The sequence below is a fragment of the Leptopilina heterotoma genome, unplaced genomic scaffold, assembly GCF_015476425.1.
Source record: "Leptopilina heterotoma isolate Lh14 unplaced genomic scaffold, ASM1547642v1 Lhet_177, whole genome shotgun sequence".
In the NCBI taxonomy this organism is placed as follows: Eukaryota; Metazoa; Arthropoda; class Insecta; order Hymenoptera; family Figitidae; genus Leptopilina; species Leptopilina heterotoma.
Genome location: NW_025110893.1, coordinates 1537395 through 1554848, shown reverse-complemented (window position 1 = coordinate 1554848; position 17454 = coordinate 1537395). Strand labels below are relative to the sequence as shown.

General features: G+C 21.6%; 1 protein-coding gene across 6 annotated transcripts in view; it reads left to right on the top strand.

Annotated features, from left to right (window-relative positions):
- LOC122499888 (E3 ubiquitin-protein ligase TRIP12) overlaps positions 1-17454 on the top strand; it is a 45880-nt gene that overhangs the window by 5191 nt on the left and 23235 nt on the right. For 4 of the 6 annotated variants that reach the window (XM_043608462.1, XM_043608460.1, XM_043608463.1 and 1 more), the window contains exons 3-7: positions 1113-1421; positions 4113-4199; positions 8038-8398; positions 12280-12473; positions 14913-15086. In XM_043608462.1, coding sequence (XP_043464397.1) covers positions 1113-1421; positions 4113-4199; positions 8038-8398; positions 12280-12473; positions 14913-15086 — 1125 coding nt within the window. The remainder of the gene's footprint in view (positions 1-1112; positions 1422-4112; positions 4200-8037; positions 8399-12279; positions 12474-14912; positions 15087-17454) is intronic. The other 2 variants (XM_043608464.1, XM_043608465.1) reach the window with 2 other exon arrangements.

Sequence of the window (17454 nt, the reverse complement as noted above, 5' to 3'; positions counted from 1 at the left end):
TCCATTATTTTTGTAGATAATAAAATTTTTTACTGGGTTTCAATTATTTTCACCTAATAAAATTCTTTTAACGAATCGAAATTTTTGTAAAATTGAATTGTAAACAAATAGATTTCAAAATTCTAAAAGAACTTTTTTTTAAAAAGAATTTCAGTTAAACTCAAATGAATTTGAAAATTCTCAAATAGCTTTTTCATAAATTATTTAAAAAAATGGATTTATAGAAAAATGTTAGGAAAAAATACTAAAAAAAAATTTAGTTTTGAAGAAGTAACAAATTATTGCAGAAATTCAATTATTATCTATTTTCAAAAACCAAACTTAATTATTTTCATAAATACTAAAACTCATCGCAGAATTTCAATTATTTTTAATACAATTTTAATCAAATTTCTCGAAAAATGTCATTATTCTTTAAAATTTTATTAAAATTCGTCAAAAGAATTTAATTATTTAAAAAGTTTGTTGGTAAAATTCTTTACGAGATTTAAATTTTAAGAAACATTAAAATATTCAATAAATTATTTATTTTTGTATTTAAATAATTGAATTCTAGTAGATTTTCTAATAAAAATTGATTTAAAAATGAATTTCAGTTAAAATTTTAGATAATAACTGAATATTAAAAGCAATGTAGCTTGAATTTTTAGAAATAATTGAATTTTGAAATTAATTATTTTAAAAAAGTGTAATTGAATCTTTTTTATATTATTTAAAGTTTTTATATTCTAATATAAATTTAATTGAAGAATTTATGAATAATTGAATTACTTAAAATTGATCTCCGAGTCGAAGACTCTGAGTTATCGATATCTTCATGTTTTATAGTTATAAAAATATTTAATTTCTAGTTTTAAGTAAAATGTTCTCTTATTTGACTCGGACTGGTCATATTTTTTTATTGATCCGTGAATGGTCCGTAATTTTTCAGTTTTTGGTCCGCAAAGTCCATATTTTTAAAAAATACTTTCACTGGTTCAAGCCCTAAAAGAAATCGAACCCAAAGAAATTAAATCCAAATATTTCTAAACCAGAAACAACTATTTTTTTAACACAATTTTCTCTCTTTGATACAATCTTGTTGACGAAAGATTTTTCTTCTTCAAATTTAGATACAGATTGGAGACAGCGACAGAAGTCGCAGCAGTTGAATACGATTGGAGGAAGCACCGTTCGGATTCGAAGTAGTACAACGAAAAATAGCTCTTCCGATTTGAATTTGGCAATTGATTGTGTCGCATCAAGGACCCGATCACGTGCACTGATAAATACTCCATTTTTATCGAAACCAAACACTGGAATCGAACTGCCCCTATCAAGTAATCTCAATAATAGAAAAACTATCACGAGTCATAGTAGCTTGACACCGTCATCTAGCAGTACTTCTATTTCTAACCATCCATCTACATCCAAAGGCAGAGGTGAGAAAAATGTCTCTTTTTTTTAATTCCAAACATCCGAATCATTCTAAATTTTCATTAAAATACACTATTTTTAATTTGCGACAAAAAAAGATTTTTTTCCAAATCGTTTCACTGTCAATTTGACAATGTGAAGCATACAAATGTCCCAATTCTGTAATTAATTTTCACTTTTCGATCTGAAATAGATCACTTTTGAAATCAAACAGCCTTCGTAATGTTTACTTTTGCTCTAATTTATCCAATTCTCGAACTGGTTTCAATTGTTGAAATCGGTTTTGTCAATCACTTGTCAGTAATTGGGACATTTATCTTTTAACCCTTTAAGGTTCATAGGAGGAAATTTAATATCGCCTCGAGGAAATATTATTTCAAATTAAAAGTTGAAGAAATTTTTTGTTTTCAAAAAAAATATAATATAAAAATTATTATTTTTATAGTAAATCAGAATATTCTTTAGAATAAGGAAAAAAGTCAAAATTCTGTCTGGGAATTATCAGGCCTCGGATATTAGGATTTTTTCAACTTTTTTCGACTATTTTCAAATAATGCGACTTTTATCGACTTATATTAAAAAATTGCGACTTTTTCGACTTTTCTTCCAAATTTTGCGACAAAATATCATATTTTTAGTATAAAATGCTGCAACTTTTTTCGATTTTTACGCGCAGTATAAAGAATAGCTGTAGATAAATCTTTCGAAAATTTTTTCTAATTAAATTTTTGAAATATACAATTAAAAAGGTTTTGAATAACTGAAATTTAGTAAAATTAATTGAAAATAAATCCTTTTTTTTCAAGTATTTTATTATAATTTTCGAAAATTAACTATTATAGAATTTTTATTGCAAATTTTGGAAATAATGGAATTTTTAAAAATTTTAATGAATAATCTTCAAGTGTAAATTCGATAAAAAATGAAAAAAATTAAAATAATTTTGAACAAAGTAATTCTCTGACAAAGTATTTTAAAATTTTTAGAAATTTACTATTTTAGAATTTTTTGAGAAATTATTTATTTGTTTAATAAATTTTTTTGAAAAATTTAATTCGTCGCAAAATTCAATTATTTTCATGAATTTTAATAAAATTTAGGTCTAAATTCTATTTTTTAGGAATTTTAAAAAAATTTATTGCAAAATTCAATTATTTTCAGGAATTTTAATAAAATTTTTGTCTAAATTCAATTTTCAGGAATTTTTAAAAAATTTATTGAAAAATTAAATTATTTTCATGAATTTTATTAAAATTTGTTGCAAAATTCAATTATTTTCAGAAATTTTAATAAAATTTTTGTCTAAATTCAATTTTCAGGAATTTTTAAAAAATTTATTGAAAAATTAAATTATTTTCATGAATTTTATTAAAATTTGTTGCAAAATTCAATTATTTTCAGAAATTTTAATAAAATTTTTGTCTAAATTCAATTTTCAGGAATTTTATTAAAATTCGTTGTAAAATTCAATTATTTTCATGAATTTTAATAAAATTTATGTCTAAATTCCATTTTTTAGGAATTTTTAAAAAATTTATTGCAAAATTCAATTATTTTCAGGAATTTTAATAAAAATTTTTGTCTAAATTCAATTTTCAGGATTTGTTTTTAAATTTATTGAAAAATTCAATTATTTTCATGAATTTTAATAAAATTCGTTGCAAAATTCAATTTTTGTAAAGATTTTACTAAATTTAAATTATTTTTTAAAAAGATTTTAACCAATTTCAATTTTTTAAAAAAAAATTTTTAATTGTTATGTAATTGTAAAACTATTGCGTCTTTCAAAAATTATTTAGAAATATTTTTAAAAAGTTAATTTTACGAATTTATTTATTAAAATTTTTGAATATATTCTACCTTAATATCTTTATACAGAAAATGAACGGTTTCAATTATTAAAAAAAAATTCAATTTTTGTATTTAAATAATTAAATTCTTGAAGAACTTTCGGAAAAATATTAAAAAGTAATATAGATAATTGATTTAGAAATGAAGTTTAGTTAAAAATTGTAGAAAATAATTGAATTCTTGTAAGGGTTATAGTTTTTAAATTTTATTTTCTGGTGAAAAAAGAAATAAGAAGTATTTAAATATTTTATTTAGCAAAATTGTACAAGTTTTGATTAATTGAATTTAGAAATCAGTGAAGAATCAGGAAAATAGAAAAAAAAATATTTTTGACAACACTAGATTAAATAAACGACTATTTCGACTTTTTTTTCTATTTTTAATCGACTAAAGCGACTTTTTTTGTTCGTTAAAGTCTTTCTGAGGCCTGAATTATGGAAATATCAGGGAAAAACAAAATTAGATTTTTGTGGCAATTCTGTAAAACAATAATCATACTTTTTCATGTAATGAGAATTTATTATTAGAAAATTGTTATTTTTATTATCATTATTATTATTATTATTATTATTTTTATTATCAATAATACTGGTATTATAATTAATAACTCACTGAATATAATTGTCTTAAAGGGTTAATTCTAATAATAAAGTGAAAATTTATTTAGACAAAACAAAGATTACAATTTTCCAAGAGTGCAGTCTGCAAATAAGCAAATTAATTAGTGGAATAATAATTGGTCACTAGATTCGATTTCTTTTCTTTGAATTGTTTACATAATATTTATATGAAGTTTGGAAATTTTATTGTGAATAAAGAGTCATATAAAGACTGTAATCATATAGGCCAGAGGATGAGCGAATGTCTGGATGGATTTGTGTCTGCTGTAAAGGCACTTTTTCCCATATCGACACAAACCTATCATCAAGAAGGTAAGCCCAAGGAATCAGCTGCTTGTCTAGAAAAGAAAAAAAAACAAAAACCTTACCTTCTCTATTTACTTTCTGCTCTTCATCTTGTACATAAAAAAAAGTGTTTCGCAGAATGCGTATAAAAAGGACGTTATTTCCCAATTCTTTTTTTTCTGTAATATAATTTTCTTAAATGCAGATGATGCACTTATTTCCTAAGGTTTTTTTTTCTACCCCTTTTTGAAATATTGCACTCATTTATTCCTTGGCTTTTTTGGTAATTTTCTTTCTTTTTTTTCATTTCGAAGAAGGAATGAAAATGTATTTTTTCGCATTTTGTGTTCTCTTCAGTTTTTGGAAAAAAGTTTTCTAATTTTATTATCTCTTCTTCTGTTCTATTTGCTTTTGAAAAGTAAAATATTCTTTTGTAACTAAAAAAATCTGTCTTGTATCTATTTATTTTTTTTTGTCAAATTTACATTTATAAAGAAGTTTGAATCGTAAATCTATTTTATTGGGTTGTAAAATTAACCTCTGAATGTCTTCTAATTTTCCCTTAATTCCTGATAGTATTTTCTCATTATCTCTCTCTCACTCATTCTCTTTTTTTTTGGTAATAATTTCTTGATCTTAATCCATTAATACGTGATGCTTGCAATCTCAGTGAAATTGTGCATAAAATTATGATTAATTTAAGCTTCCTTACGCATCATATGCTTTACTGGGTTCCCAATTCCCGCAAGATTGTTTAATAAAAGGAAGTGTAACTTGTGCTTAAATGAGATGAACATTCTAAAACAACTTTTACTTCATTTTTCCTATTTTATTATTTATATAAAATAATGTAAAAAGAAAATTAAGTTATAAAGGAGAAATTTGAAATCTCATTTGCAGGCCTCGGATATTATGACTTTTTCGACTTTATTCGACTATTTTTCAAAAAATGCGGCTTTTTTCGAAATATTTTCAAAAATTCAGACTTTTTCCACTTTTCTTTCAAATATTGCAACAATATATCACATTTTTAGTATAAATTGCAAATTATTTCGATTTTTCTAGTGTGAAAAGTAACTATAGACAAATCTTTCAAAAATTATTTTTGTATAATTTTTCTAACTAAATTTTCGAAATATACAATTAAAAAGATTGGGAAGAATTAAAATTTTGTAAAATAATTGAATTCTCAAAAAAGTTTAATAAACAATGTTCAAGTGTAAATTTATGAAAATGAAAATAAATAAACACTACCTTCTAAAAAATAATATTAAAATTTCTGTTTAAGAAGTAATTCTTAGAATTTTTTTTATTATAAATTTTAAAAATTCAATTGTTTTCAATGTTTTCAAAAGTATCATTCCGAAAATTCAAATACGTAAGTACAAAAAATAATACAAAGTACAAACATTACAATTCTTCAGGATTATTTTTAACATTTTTTAAAGAAAACAATTTTTGGGAAAATTTTTAATTGAATTTCTTCAAAAAAATTACTTAGTTTTTTTTAAATTATACAAAAATTCTTGAAGGAAATTAAATTATTTTCGAAAAATTAACATTAGAATATTTTTATAAAACTAATTCTTCGAATTATTTTATCATAATTTTTTCAGATTTAGATACTTATATTCCAACAAAATAAATTAAATTTTTTGAAAATTTACTTCTTTAGATTCTTATTAAAATTTCGGAAAATCATTTTTATATTTATAATTAAAATTCTTCAAACATTTGATTATTTATTTTATATTTTTCAAAAATTCAATTATTTTTAAAAGATTTTGTCAAATTTCAATTATTTTAATTGCGACTTTTGCGACTTTTCTTCCAAAAATTGCTACAAACTACCAAAATTTTTAGTATAAATTGCAAATTATTTAGATTTTTCTAGTGTGAAATTCTATAATTTTTCTAATTAAATTTTCGAAATATACAATTAAAAAGATTTGGAAGAATTAAAATTTTGTAAAATTTAATTGAAAACAATTGATTTTTTTCATGTATTATTATTACAATTTTTAAAAAAACAACTTTTGAGCAAATTCATTTGCAAATTTTGTGAAAATAATTGAATTCCCAAAAAAATTTAATGGAAAATCTTCGTGTAAATTTTTGAAAATAAAAATTAATAAAAACTGGCTTCTAAAAAATATTAAAATTTTTTTTTAAAAAGTAATTTTTAGAATTTTTTTTCATTATAAATTTTTAAAATTCAATTATTTTCAAAAATATAATTCCGAAATTTGAAATAGGTACATATTATACATACAAAATAAAACAAACATTAAAATTTTTCAGAATTATTTTTAACATTTTGGAGAAAACAATCATTGTGGAAATTTGTAATTAAAATTCTTCAAAAAATTACTTAGTTTCTTTTTAAGTTATACAAAAATTCTTTTAAGGAATTCAATTATTTTTGAATAATTAAATTGAATATTTTTCAAAATTGAATTCTTAGAATTGTTTTATCATAATTTTTTAATATTTACTTATCTTCGAACAAAGTAAATTAAATTTTTTTATAATTTATTTCTTTAGATTTTTATTAAAATTTCGGAAAAATCATGTTTATATTTATAATTAAAATTCTTCAAAAATTTGATTACTGATTTTATATTTTTCAAAAATTCAATTATTTTTAAAAGATTTTGGTGATTTTTTCATCTTTTTTGTATTTTTAATCCATTAAAGCGACTTTTTTTGTGTCTTAAAGTCGATCCGAGGTCTGAAAATAATATAAAAAGAAAATTAAGTTATAAAGAAGAACTTTGAAATCTCATTTGAATTTCTCTCTAAATCAAACATTTAACATTTTTTTTCCCTTTGAATTTCTTTTTAGGAAAAGAAAATCTGTTAAATGTTGCTCGTAATAAACGTTTTTAAACCATTTTTACATGCATCCAGTAATTTTTAATCATTCAACTAATAAGAATCTAATAATTTTAATAGTGAATTTTTATGAATTTCAATAGTTATTAGTTATTATTATTAATGTAATATAAATATAGTAATTAATAAATAAATAAATATTTTCACAATAGAAAGTTGAGAAAAAAAATGGAATTTAATTTTTTAGTTGGGAATTAAATTGAAAAGAAACGAACTTAGAAATTTAGCAATATTTTCAAATTTTACTAATGAATAAAGTAAATAATAAACAAAACGAATCACTGATAAATCATTTAGTTTAATTTTATAAACCTGTTATATAATTTGTTTTTATTATGTAATTTGTTTTTTGTTTCTTACATAATTCATTCTCACTTTTTTATAATTTGTTTCTTTCTTAATTTAATATTCTATATTTACTTCTTTAGAATTTTTGTTTTATTCAGTAGTTATTCAAAATTATTTATTTATTCAATACTCGATAAAAATTATACCCAATAAATGAATAATTTTTCAGTTTTATTTACGAAATTTTACTGAAAGTTAGAAAATTTAGTTCAATATTATTTCGATTTTAATAAAATAGAATTAAAAAATGAAAAATCGGAGTCGGGAATTAATATTTACGAATTTGAAATCTAGGAATGATTTATTTTTAGAAGAGAATTTTTTGGGATAAATTTTAATTGAATTTAAGTTAGCAAATTAAATAGCGAATACCGATCTAGTGAATTAAGAATAATTCATTGTTTTTTTCTGGATTTTTGTTTATTGTGGACTGGACTCGATAAAAAATGATTTCTTATCCTTCGAATCATGTAATAAATGACGATACAAATCCGGAAGCACTCATTATTCAAATTGCAGTTCTAATTAGTAATGAATGACAAATGAAATGTATTTTTGCTGAAATTTTTCTTTCTTCTTTTTGTGAAAATTTCATTTTATATTTTTCCTTTTTGTTTTGCAGGTAACAAAAGTCAAAGTGGAAGTAGTAGCTGCTTAAACAGCAGTACGAGTAGTCAAGCTTTTGGTGTTAAGTCAAGCATCAGAGTGGGTAACGCAGCCAGTAACGCTGTTGAGAGTAGCGGGGGGGCATTGGCACATGAGGGGGCAGGCACTAGTGGCACAACAACAGCAACAGCCACTGCCAATCCGTCTGTGTCTGCCGCCGCTGCCAACCCTACGCCTCTCTCAAATTCAACGCACAAACATTTATTGCGTTCACGTGTCAAACTTGTCAGTGAACAGACCAAGGATTGGCCATCCACCAAGGTTTCCGGGAAGCATCACAAAAAAGATTCATCATCTGGCTCCTGTTCCAGTTCAAGGTATACGTCAGGAAAAAAACAAAATAATTTTCAGGAAAATCATCATTTTATAAAGCAGGGGGTTGCCACAGGGGAATTTCAGATTTTGAAAAAAAAGGACTGGAAAAATATCAAATTTCTTGAATTACTACAAGACTTCTGGTTTTTGGTGTTCAAAAATATTTTGGACAAACTTAAAAATCTTGAATTCTCTATAAATTTTCTTTCATCTTGAGAACTTTTGAATTAATTTTTTAAAACTACCTCGATTTTTTTTTTTGTTTCTGTAAATAATTGTTTTTATAATTTTCGAAAAAGGTCATAGTAATTAATTTTTTCTTGAAACAGATCGACACTCTCAAAGTTTTAAATCAAATTTTTGCTTCTAAAAATTATCATTTCTTCTAACTGAACATCCCTTGATTTTTTTGTAATATAGATCAGGGAAGAAGTCAATTTTCCGTCTGAAAATCAGGGAAAAATCAAAATCGAATGTTTGTGGCAACCCTGTAAAGAGACTGTAGGAATTGACGAAAGAATTGTGAGAAATAATTTCATTCAAGCAAATGATAAAAAAAAAATACAAAAACAGATTTGCCACAGGTCGGGGATTCTTATTAAAAATACTGAAAAGAAATTAAATTTCTAGAATTCATAAGAAAATTCTGAATCTTTGTGTCTTTTTCGTTTTGCTCATAAACTATGAAATTGACACGAATTCTAATACAAAACCTTCAATTTTTTCTATTTCCGACAATAATTTCTTTTTAAATAATTTAATTATTAAAGACCTCTCATAAAATTATTGCTTATAAATTATTTAATAAATAATTATACTTTAATATTTAAAAATTAATTGAATTTTAGAAAACTTGCGTTTTCAATTTTCATAAATAGATGAACTTTAAAAGGTTTCAATTTGAAATTTTAGAATATTTCAATTTCAATTTGAAAAATTTTAATAATTCCAATTCTTTTGAAATTAGTTACATTTTTTAATATATATTTAATAATTTATTAAAAATAATGGATTTATAGTAAAAATTTCAATTATTTTCAAAAGTAATAAAATTCTTCTCCAAAATTCAATTACTATTTTTAAAAATTTTCCTCAATTCAATGATTTTCAATACATATATCTACTATTTAAATAAAATTTCCATAAAGAATTCAATTACTTAAAAAAAAAAGTTTTAATAAAATTCTACGCAAACATTTAATTATTTTCATAAATAATAAAAATTTCACAGGAATTCAATTATTTACAAATTAAATTTTTTATAACTTTCTTCGCAATAATTCAATTATTTTTCATGAATAAAAGAATTCAATTATTATTTTTAATATAATTTTAATCAAATTCCTCGAAAAATGTAATTATTCTTAAAAATTTTATTAATAAATTCGTTGAAAGAATTTAATTATTTAAACATTTGTTGATTAAATTCTTTAAATTAAATCCGAAAAATTGTATTAAAATGCTTCGTAATTCTATGATTATTATAAATAATTAATTGTTTTACAGGAATTCAATTACTTAAAAAAAATGTAGAAAAACCGTTTCAAGAATTAAATTATTTACAAATTTTTTATAAATTTCTTTGCAATAATTCAATTATTTTTATCAATAATAAAATTTCTTACAGCGATTCAATTATTTTCATAAATAATAAAACTCATCGGAAGATTTTAATTATTTTTGATACAATATTCTAGTCGAATTCCTCGAAAAATGTAATTATTCTTAAAAATTTTATTAAAATTTGTCAAAATAATTCAATTATTTAAAAATTTGTTGATAAAATTCTTTATGAGAATTCAATTTTAAGAAAAATTCAATTATTCAGTAAATTATTTATTTTTGTATTCAAATAATTGAATTTTCGCAGAATTTTCTAATAAAAATTGATTTGAAAATGGATTTCAGTTAAAATTTTAGATTATAATTGAATATTAAAAGCATATTAGGATGAATTTTTGGAAGTGATTGAATTTTGAAAAGGTTTTAAATGATTTTTTTTTAAATTTCAATTTTTCATACTTTTAACTAAAAACTCTATAGAATTAATTTTTTTGAAATAGTTCAATTGAATTTTTTTTCTAATTATTTCAAGTTTTTATTTTCTAATATATATTTAATTGAAGAATATCGGAATACTCGAAATTTCACGTAAAATTGAATTGTAAACAAATGGATTTGAAAATTCTCAAAGAACATTTTGAAAAATCATTAAAAATAATATAACTGATTTCAAGAAGAAATTTAGTTAAAAATTCTAAAAAAGATTAATTTAATTGAAATGATGAAAATAACTTTGAAAAAGTTACAGTAAAATTATTCTTATAATATAAAATAATTATTTTATCATTCGATCATCTTTAATTAATATAAAACATGAAGATGTCGATCACTCCGAGTCGAAGACTCGGAGTTATCGATATCTTCATGTTTTATAACAAATATTCTTACAAGTTTTTGAACTTCAATGTTTTGAAAAATTTTATATCCTACGGAAAAAATAATAACGATTAAATATTTATTTAAAAATAAAGTTATTGATGTTTTCGAATAATTTTACTTTTGAAGAAATTTGTAAATAAATGTAATAGAACATTTTTTTTAGTATCTAATCATTTTTAGAGTAAATCAAAATATTCTTTAGGTTCAGGAAAAAGGCAAAATTTTGTCTGGAACTCAGGGAAAAGTAAGGGAAAAATAAAATTAGATTTTTGTGGCAACCCTGAAAATCTGTCGACATATAAATTCTTTTTTTTTCTTTTGTCGATTATATAAATAATTCTAAACAAAAAAAGTAATTCAAGATCTAGAATCAAATTTGAGAGTCTACTCGAGAAAATATTGTTTAAAAATCAAAGTTTTTAGGAAGTCAAAAAAGGAAACGTATTTAAACTCCGCTGTAATTCTGTGATTGAACTAATAGAAAAACCAATCTGTAGAAACAAACTCTAAAGCTGTCTTAACAAACAAACGATGAAGTTTCCCTAAAACTAATAATGTTTTCCTGAAAGCATTTTCGAATTTCCAATGTTTCAACACTGTTGAATTACTATTTAACCGAATTTTTTTCACTGTTTAACGTTTAGTCGATTTTTATCCAATAGAAACTCTTATTTATCACCATTTCTGCTTAACTGAATTTTCAAATGACATAATTTCCATTTCACCGAGTTTTCAATCAATAAAATATCCTTTCAATGTAAAAAAAACATTTAGTTAAATAGAAATTCAGGAGAATGGAAATTTTAGCACATGGAAATTCTTTTTTGAGAAATTTCTAATCAATATAAAAATTATAGGTTAAAAAATTGTTTAGATATAGAAAATCCATTTGAATGTAAATACGAGAATGCATAAAATTTATACTAACAAAGTATTCAGTAGAATAGAAAATCCAGTGAATGAAAAATCCAAATTTGCAAAAATTCTCTTTGGGAAAAGCAATGAATATAAAAAATTATATTAAAAAAAAATACTTTGTTAAATAGAAAATCCGATTAATAAAAATACGAGAATGCATACAAATTCTCTTTAGAAAAATTTCCAATATAGAAAATACGCAAAATGAATAAAATTTCGTAAAATAAAAAAAAATTAAAAAAATAAAATAAAGTTCGTTAAATAACTATTCTTTAAAATAAACATTCAGTTGGATGGAAATTCGATCCTAGGAAATTTTGAACGAATTTGAGAAATGCCTTTCGGGAATTAAGTGGAAGCTTTGAATTTTTGTAGAAAGTAAAATTTCAGAGCAAAAATGTTTCTTAAAAAATAACAATTTTGCAGATTCAAATATAGACAGTAAATAATTTTAAAAATTTAGTAACAATTTTGTTTGTACATTTCAATTTTCTTTACTGACGCCTTTCTTTTCTAATTACAGACATCGATCTTCGTCGCGAGCTCGAAAAGCAGCAGCAGATACAAATTCTGGAGGTGCCAATACTTTAATTCCAGGATTTGATATAGTTACAAATAGTACAATTCCGGCATCAGTTGCATCGTCTGCACCCAGCAGTCAATTGACTTCAAGCACAACAGGCGAAGAGTCAGCGTCAACAGCCAGTTCAGCAACTGGTAATTTCATATTTCTCTTTACTTTTATTTATTCAATATTTATTTTATTCTATTCAATCATTATTTCTTTTTATTGTGTATTGTATTTTTTATCTATTCATCTTTTTGTTTATTCATTATTGATTTTATTCGATCAATATATATTTTACTTATTCATTATTTATTTTATTTGTTATTTCTTTTATTATTTACTTTACCAGTGTGACCACGTGTCAGTAAAGTCAGAAAAATGACAAGAAAAAAAATTTTTTTTTTAGAGAAATTAAGAAAATTGAGACTTTTTTCAACTTATTTTTAAAAATTGCGACTTTTTTTACTTTCTATCAAAATATTGAATAAGAATTCAATATTTTTATAAATAATAAAATTCTTCTCAGGAATTCAATTATTTTAAATACAATTTTAAAAATTTTAACAAAATTCTTTGAAAGAATTCAATTTTTTTTTTAAATTCAATAAAATTCTTGTCAAGATTTCAATCATTTTTAAAACAAATATAATAGAAATTTCCAAATGAATTTAATTATTTGAGAAAATTATATCAATTTTTAGCAAAATTTCAATGATTTTTTAAAATTCTAACAAAATTATTTTTAAAAATTCAATTACATTCATAAATAAAATTTTTAGCAGGAATTCAATCATTTTCAACAGAAATTTATTAAAATTTTATGATAGAATTCAATGATTTTCGAAAGTTTAAATAAAATTCTGTAAGAAATTCAATTGTTTTCAAAAAATTTTAGTAAAATTCTTGTCAAGTATTCAATTATTTTTGAAACAATTTTAATAAAAATTCTCCAACGAATTCAATTATTTAAGAAATTTATCAAAATTCTTTAGAATAATTGAATTGTTTTAAATAGAATTTTAATAAAATGTTTTGAAAACATAAACTCATCGCAGGATTTCAATTATTTTTAATACAATTTTAAATTAATTTCGCTAAAAGCGCAATTATTCTTAAAAATTTGAATAAAATTCTGCGAAAAAATTCAATTATTTAAAAAAATTTGATATAATTTGTTTCTTAGAGTGTAATCATTATTTTTTATTACATTTCTTCAATGAATTTAATTATTATCAAAAATTTTAATTCAATTCTTCGTAAAAATTCAATTATTTTGAAAAATGTTGATAAAATTCTTTACAAGAATTCAAATTTAAAAAATATTCAATTATTCAATAAATTTTTTATTTTCGTATTTAAATAATTGAATTCTCGTTGAACTTTATAATAAGAATTGATTTAAAATTGAATAAAATGAAATTATTAAAGTTTTAAATAATTTTATTTAAAAATTTCAAGAAAAAAATGATTGAATTTTAAAAGAATTACTTTTGTAATTTTTAGAAATAGTTCAAATTCAAACATTTTTTACATTGAAATCATTTGAAATATTTTAATTCCTCTAGAAAAAAATAAATAGGTTTTCAAATAATTATTTTAAAAAATTATTCTATTTTTGAATGTAATTAAGAAATTGTTAAATAAATTGAGTCAAGTTCAATTTTTCAATAGCTACTTTTTTACTACTTTTTTCTGTCTTTATGCTACTTTTTGCTAATTTTTTTGAAATTAATTATCGAGTACGAAACCTGTAATTATTATAAAAAATTGAGTTTTTTTATTTAAATAGTTGAATTATAAAAGAACTTTTGGAAAATTAGTGAAAATAATTGATTTAGAGATGAAGATTATTTGAAAATTGTAGAAAATAATTGGATTCAGGAAGGGTTGTAATTGTATTTTTTAGAAGTTTTTAAAATTCATAAATTTTACTCATTTTCCGTAAACTTTCGTATTTTCCTGTAAAAAGAATTTTGTCAGGGAAAATAATTTTAATGTCAGTAAATTGTCAGGGAGATTGATAAACTGAAACTTGTGACCACCCTGTTTACTTTTCTTTTATTTTTGGTTTTTTTTTTTTATTTATTTTTGGCAAATAACGTTTAAAGACCCTATTTTGGGAACTTTACACAAAACATTAACTTAATTTGGTGTTTATTGTGAAACCACGTGCGGAAATGATCGAGGAAAAATTCATTTTCTTTATCTAATCTTTAATCTTGCCCGATGATAAAAATAAAATATAGATTCTGATGATTTTTTGTTTTCTTTTATATTTGTCAATATATGATCGTATTTTGTTGGACTGGTGACTTTTCCGATTGTTTACTGTGACAATCTAAGTAAAAACTTTTCTTCTCATTTTATTTAAAGAAAAATTTAATTTTTTTTTTTTTTGTAATTTTTACTATTCTGACATTTGAAACTAGTTTTGAAAATTAAAATAAATTAGTTTTAAAATTGAAACTAGGAATGTATTTGATTACATTTAGCATAAACAAAATTTTGTCTTAAATTGAATAACGAAGAAAAATAATTGAATGAATTCAATGCAATTGAAATAATGGAAAATAAATGTTACTTTTCAGCAAGCGGAGGTCCTTCTGGTATGTCAGCGACAACAGGTGATAGCGAAAGTGACGATGGCGAGGTTGGAAGACTTCAGGCACTTCTCGAGGCGAGAGGACTTCCACCCCATGTTTTCGGAGCTCTTGGTCCTCGAATGCAGCATTTGCTCAACAGAAGTATGGGCGCCAGTTCTGGTAATTAATTAATTACATCAGGGTTGCTATAGTAATGAAAAACTTGATTTTTCTCGAAAGGAAAAATCAGGGAATTTCCTAAGTAATTCGTCTTGGAAATTTATTAAAATTCCAGGAATCACAGACTGTCAGTTTTTATCTTCTTCTCTAAAAATTTTTGTCATTCGTTTCACCTATTCTCTTGAAGAGAATAATTTTAAAAACTCAAAACAATTGGAAATTCTGTCAAATATAATTGAAACAAATTTTATATTTTTTAAAGAGTTTTTTTTTACTTTTGAAAATTATTTTTAATATTATTCGTATTCTTGAAGAAAGAATGCTGAAAATTTGGAAAATAATTGAATATTACGAACTTTTAAAATTGAAGTTCTGAGGATGAGAAAAGAAGTTAATAGTTCTTTCTGAAAATCAGAGAAGAGTCAGGGAAATTCATAATCAAATTTTTGTGGTCAATTTTAAATTTAACGATTGCTACTTTTTAATTATTTTTTTCAGTCTTAAAGCTATTTTTGCTATCTTCTAAAATTAATTAACAAGAGCGAATTCTGAATTCTCCAAAATTTTTAATTAAAATTCCAATTTATCGAATTTTTAATTAAGCTCAAATTTGGTTGATCTAACTTTCAATTTATCTAAATTTTAAGCAATATAAATTACAAACTCTAAACTCAATCTCAAATTCAATCATTTCAAACTATTTAGAAAGACCTGTAATTAGAAAAAAAGATTAAAAAAGATTTTTCAGTATTTGTAAACTTGCTGTTATAAAAATTTTGATTTGGTTCAGCAGTTTTTGAAAAATTAAGAAAATTTAATTCTTTTTTGAATTTTTTCTTTGTTTGCCTTATAAACTTTAAAATCACCACGAATTTCAATTCAAAATCTTAGATTTTTTTTCTATTTTCGTCAATAATTGAACTTTATAGAATATGAAATTGAATAATATTTTAAGTAAATTAATTCTTGAAGAATTTATGAAAAATTTCAAAGATAATTGAATTTTAGAAGAGTTGAGTTTACAATTTATTTTAAATAATTTAATTATGAAGAACTATCATAAAGTTATTAATTATAAATTATTTGGCGAATGATTTTACTTAGAAATAACAAAAAATAACTCAATTTTAGGAGAATTATTGTTAGTACAAAAATTAGTAGAGTTACAATTTTTATAAATAATCGAAAGGTTTCTAATTGAAGTTTTATAAAATTTAGATTTAAATTTAAAAATTTTAACAATTTTATTGAAATATTTAAAATTTTTTCTTAAAAATTCAAAAATAATCCAATTTTAGTTGAATCGCATTTACAATTTCTACAAATAATTAAAGTTCAAAGGGTTTCAAAATAAATTTTTTGAAAATTTGTATTTATATTTACCTAATAATTTTACTTTAAAAATTCGAAAATAATTTCATTATAGTGAAATCGCGTTTACAATTTTTATAAATAATTTAATTTCAAAAAGGATTCAAATTTAAGTTTTAGAAAATTTGAATTTGAAATTAATAATTTCAATAATTTTACTTAAAAATTCAAAAATTAATTTAATTTTAGTAGAATCGCGTTTACAATTTTTATAAGTAATTGAATTTCAAAAGGTTTTAAATTGAAGTTTTAGAAATTTGAATTTACCTAATAATTTTACTTAAAAATTTCAAAATTAATTTAATTTTAGTAGAATCGCGTTTACAATTTTTATAAATAATTGAATTTCAAAAGGTTTTAAATTGAAGTTTTAGAAATTTGAATTTACCTAATAATTTTACTTAAAAATTTCAAAATTAATTTAATTTTAGTAGAATCGCGTTTACAATTTTTATAAATAATTGAATTTCAAAAGGTTCGAAAGTGAAGTTTTAGAAAATTTGAATTTGAAATTAAAAATTTTACTTAACACTTCCAATAATAATTGAATTTCTAAAGAACTACAATTTTTATAAATAATTGAATTACAAATGTTTGTAATTGAAGTTTTAGAAAATTTTAATCTAAATTCAATAATTTTAATAATTTTACTTAAAAATTTTTAAATTAATTTAATTTTAGTAGAGTTGCGTTTAAAATTTTTCAAAAAATTGAATTTTTATAAAATTTGAATTTCAAATTAATAATTTTAATAATTTTACTTAAATATTTAATAACTAATTTTTCTCAAAAATTCCAAAAATAATTTAATTTTAGTAGAATTACAATTTTTATAAATGATTCAATTTCAAAATTGAACTTGTAAAAAATTTAATTATTTTACTTAAATATTTAATAATATTACTTAAAAATTCCAAAAAGAATTTAATTTTAGTAGTTTCGTTTAAAATTTTTATAAGTAATTGAATTTCAAAAAGTTTTAAATAAAATTTGAATT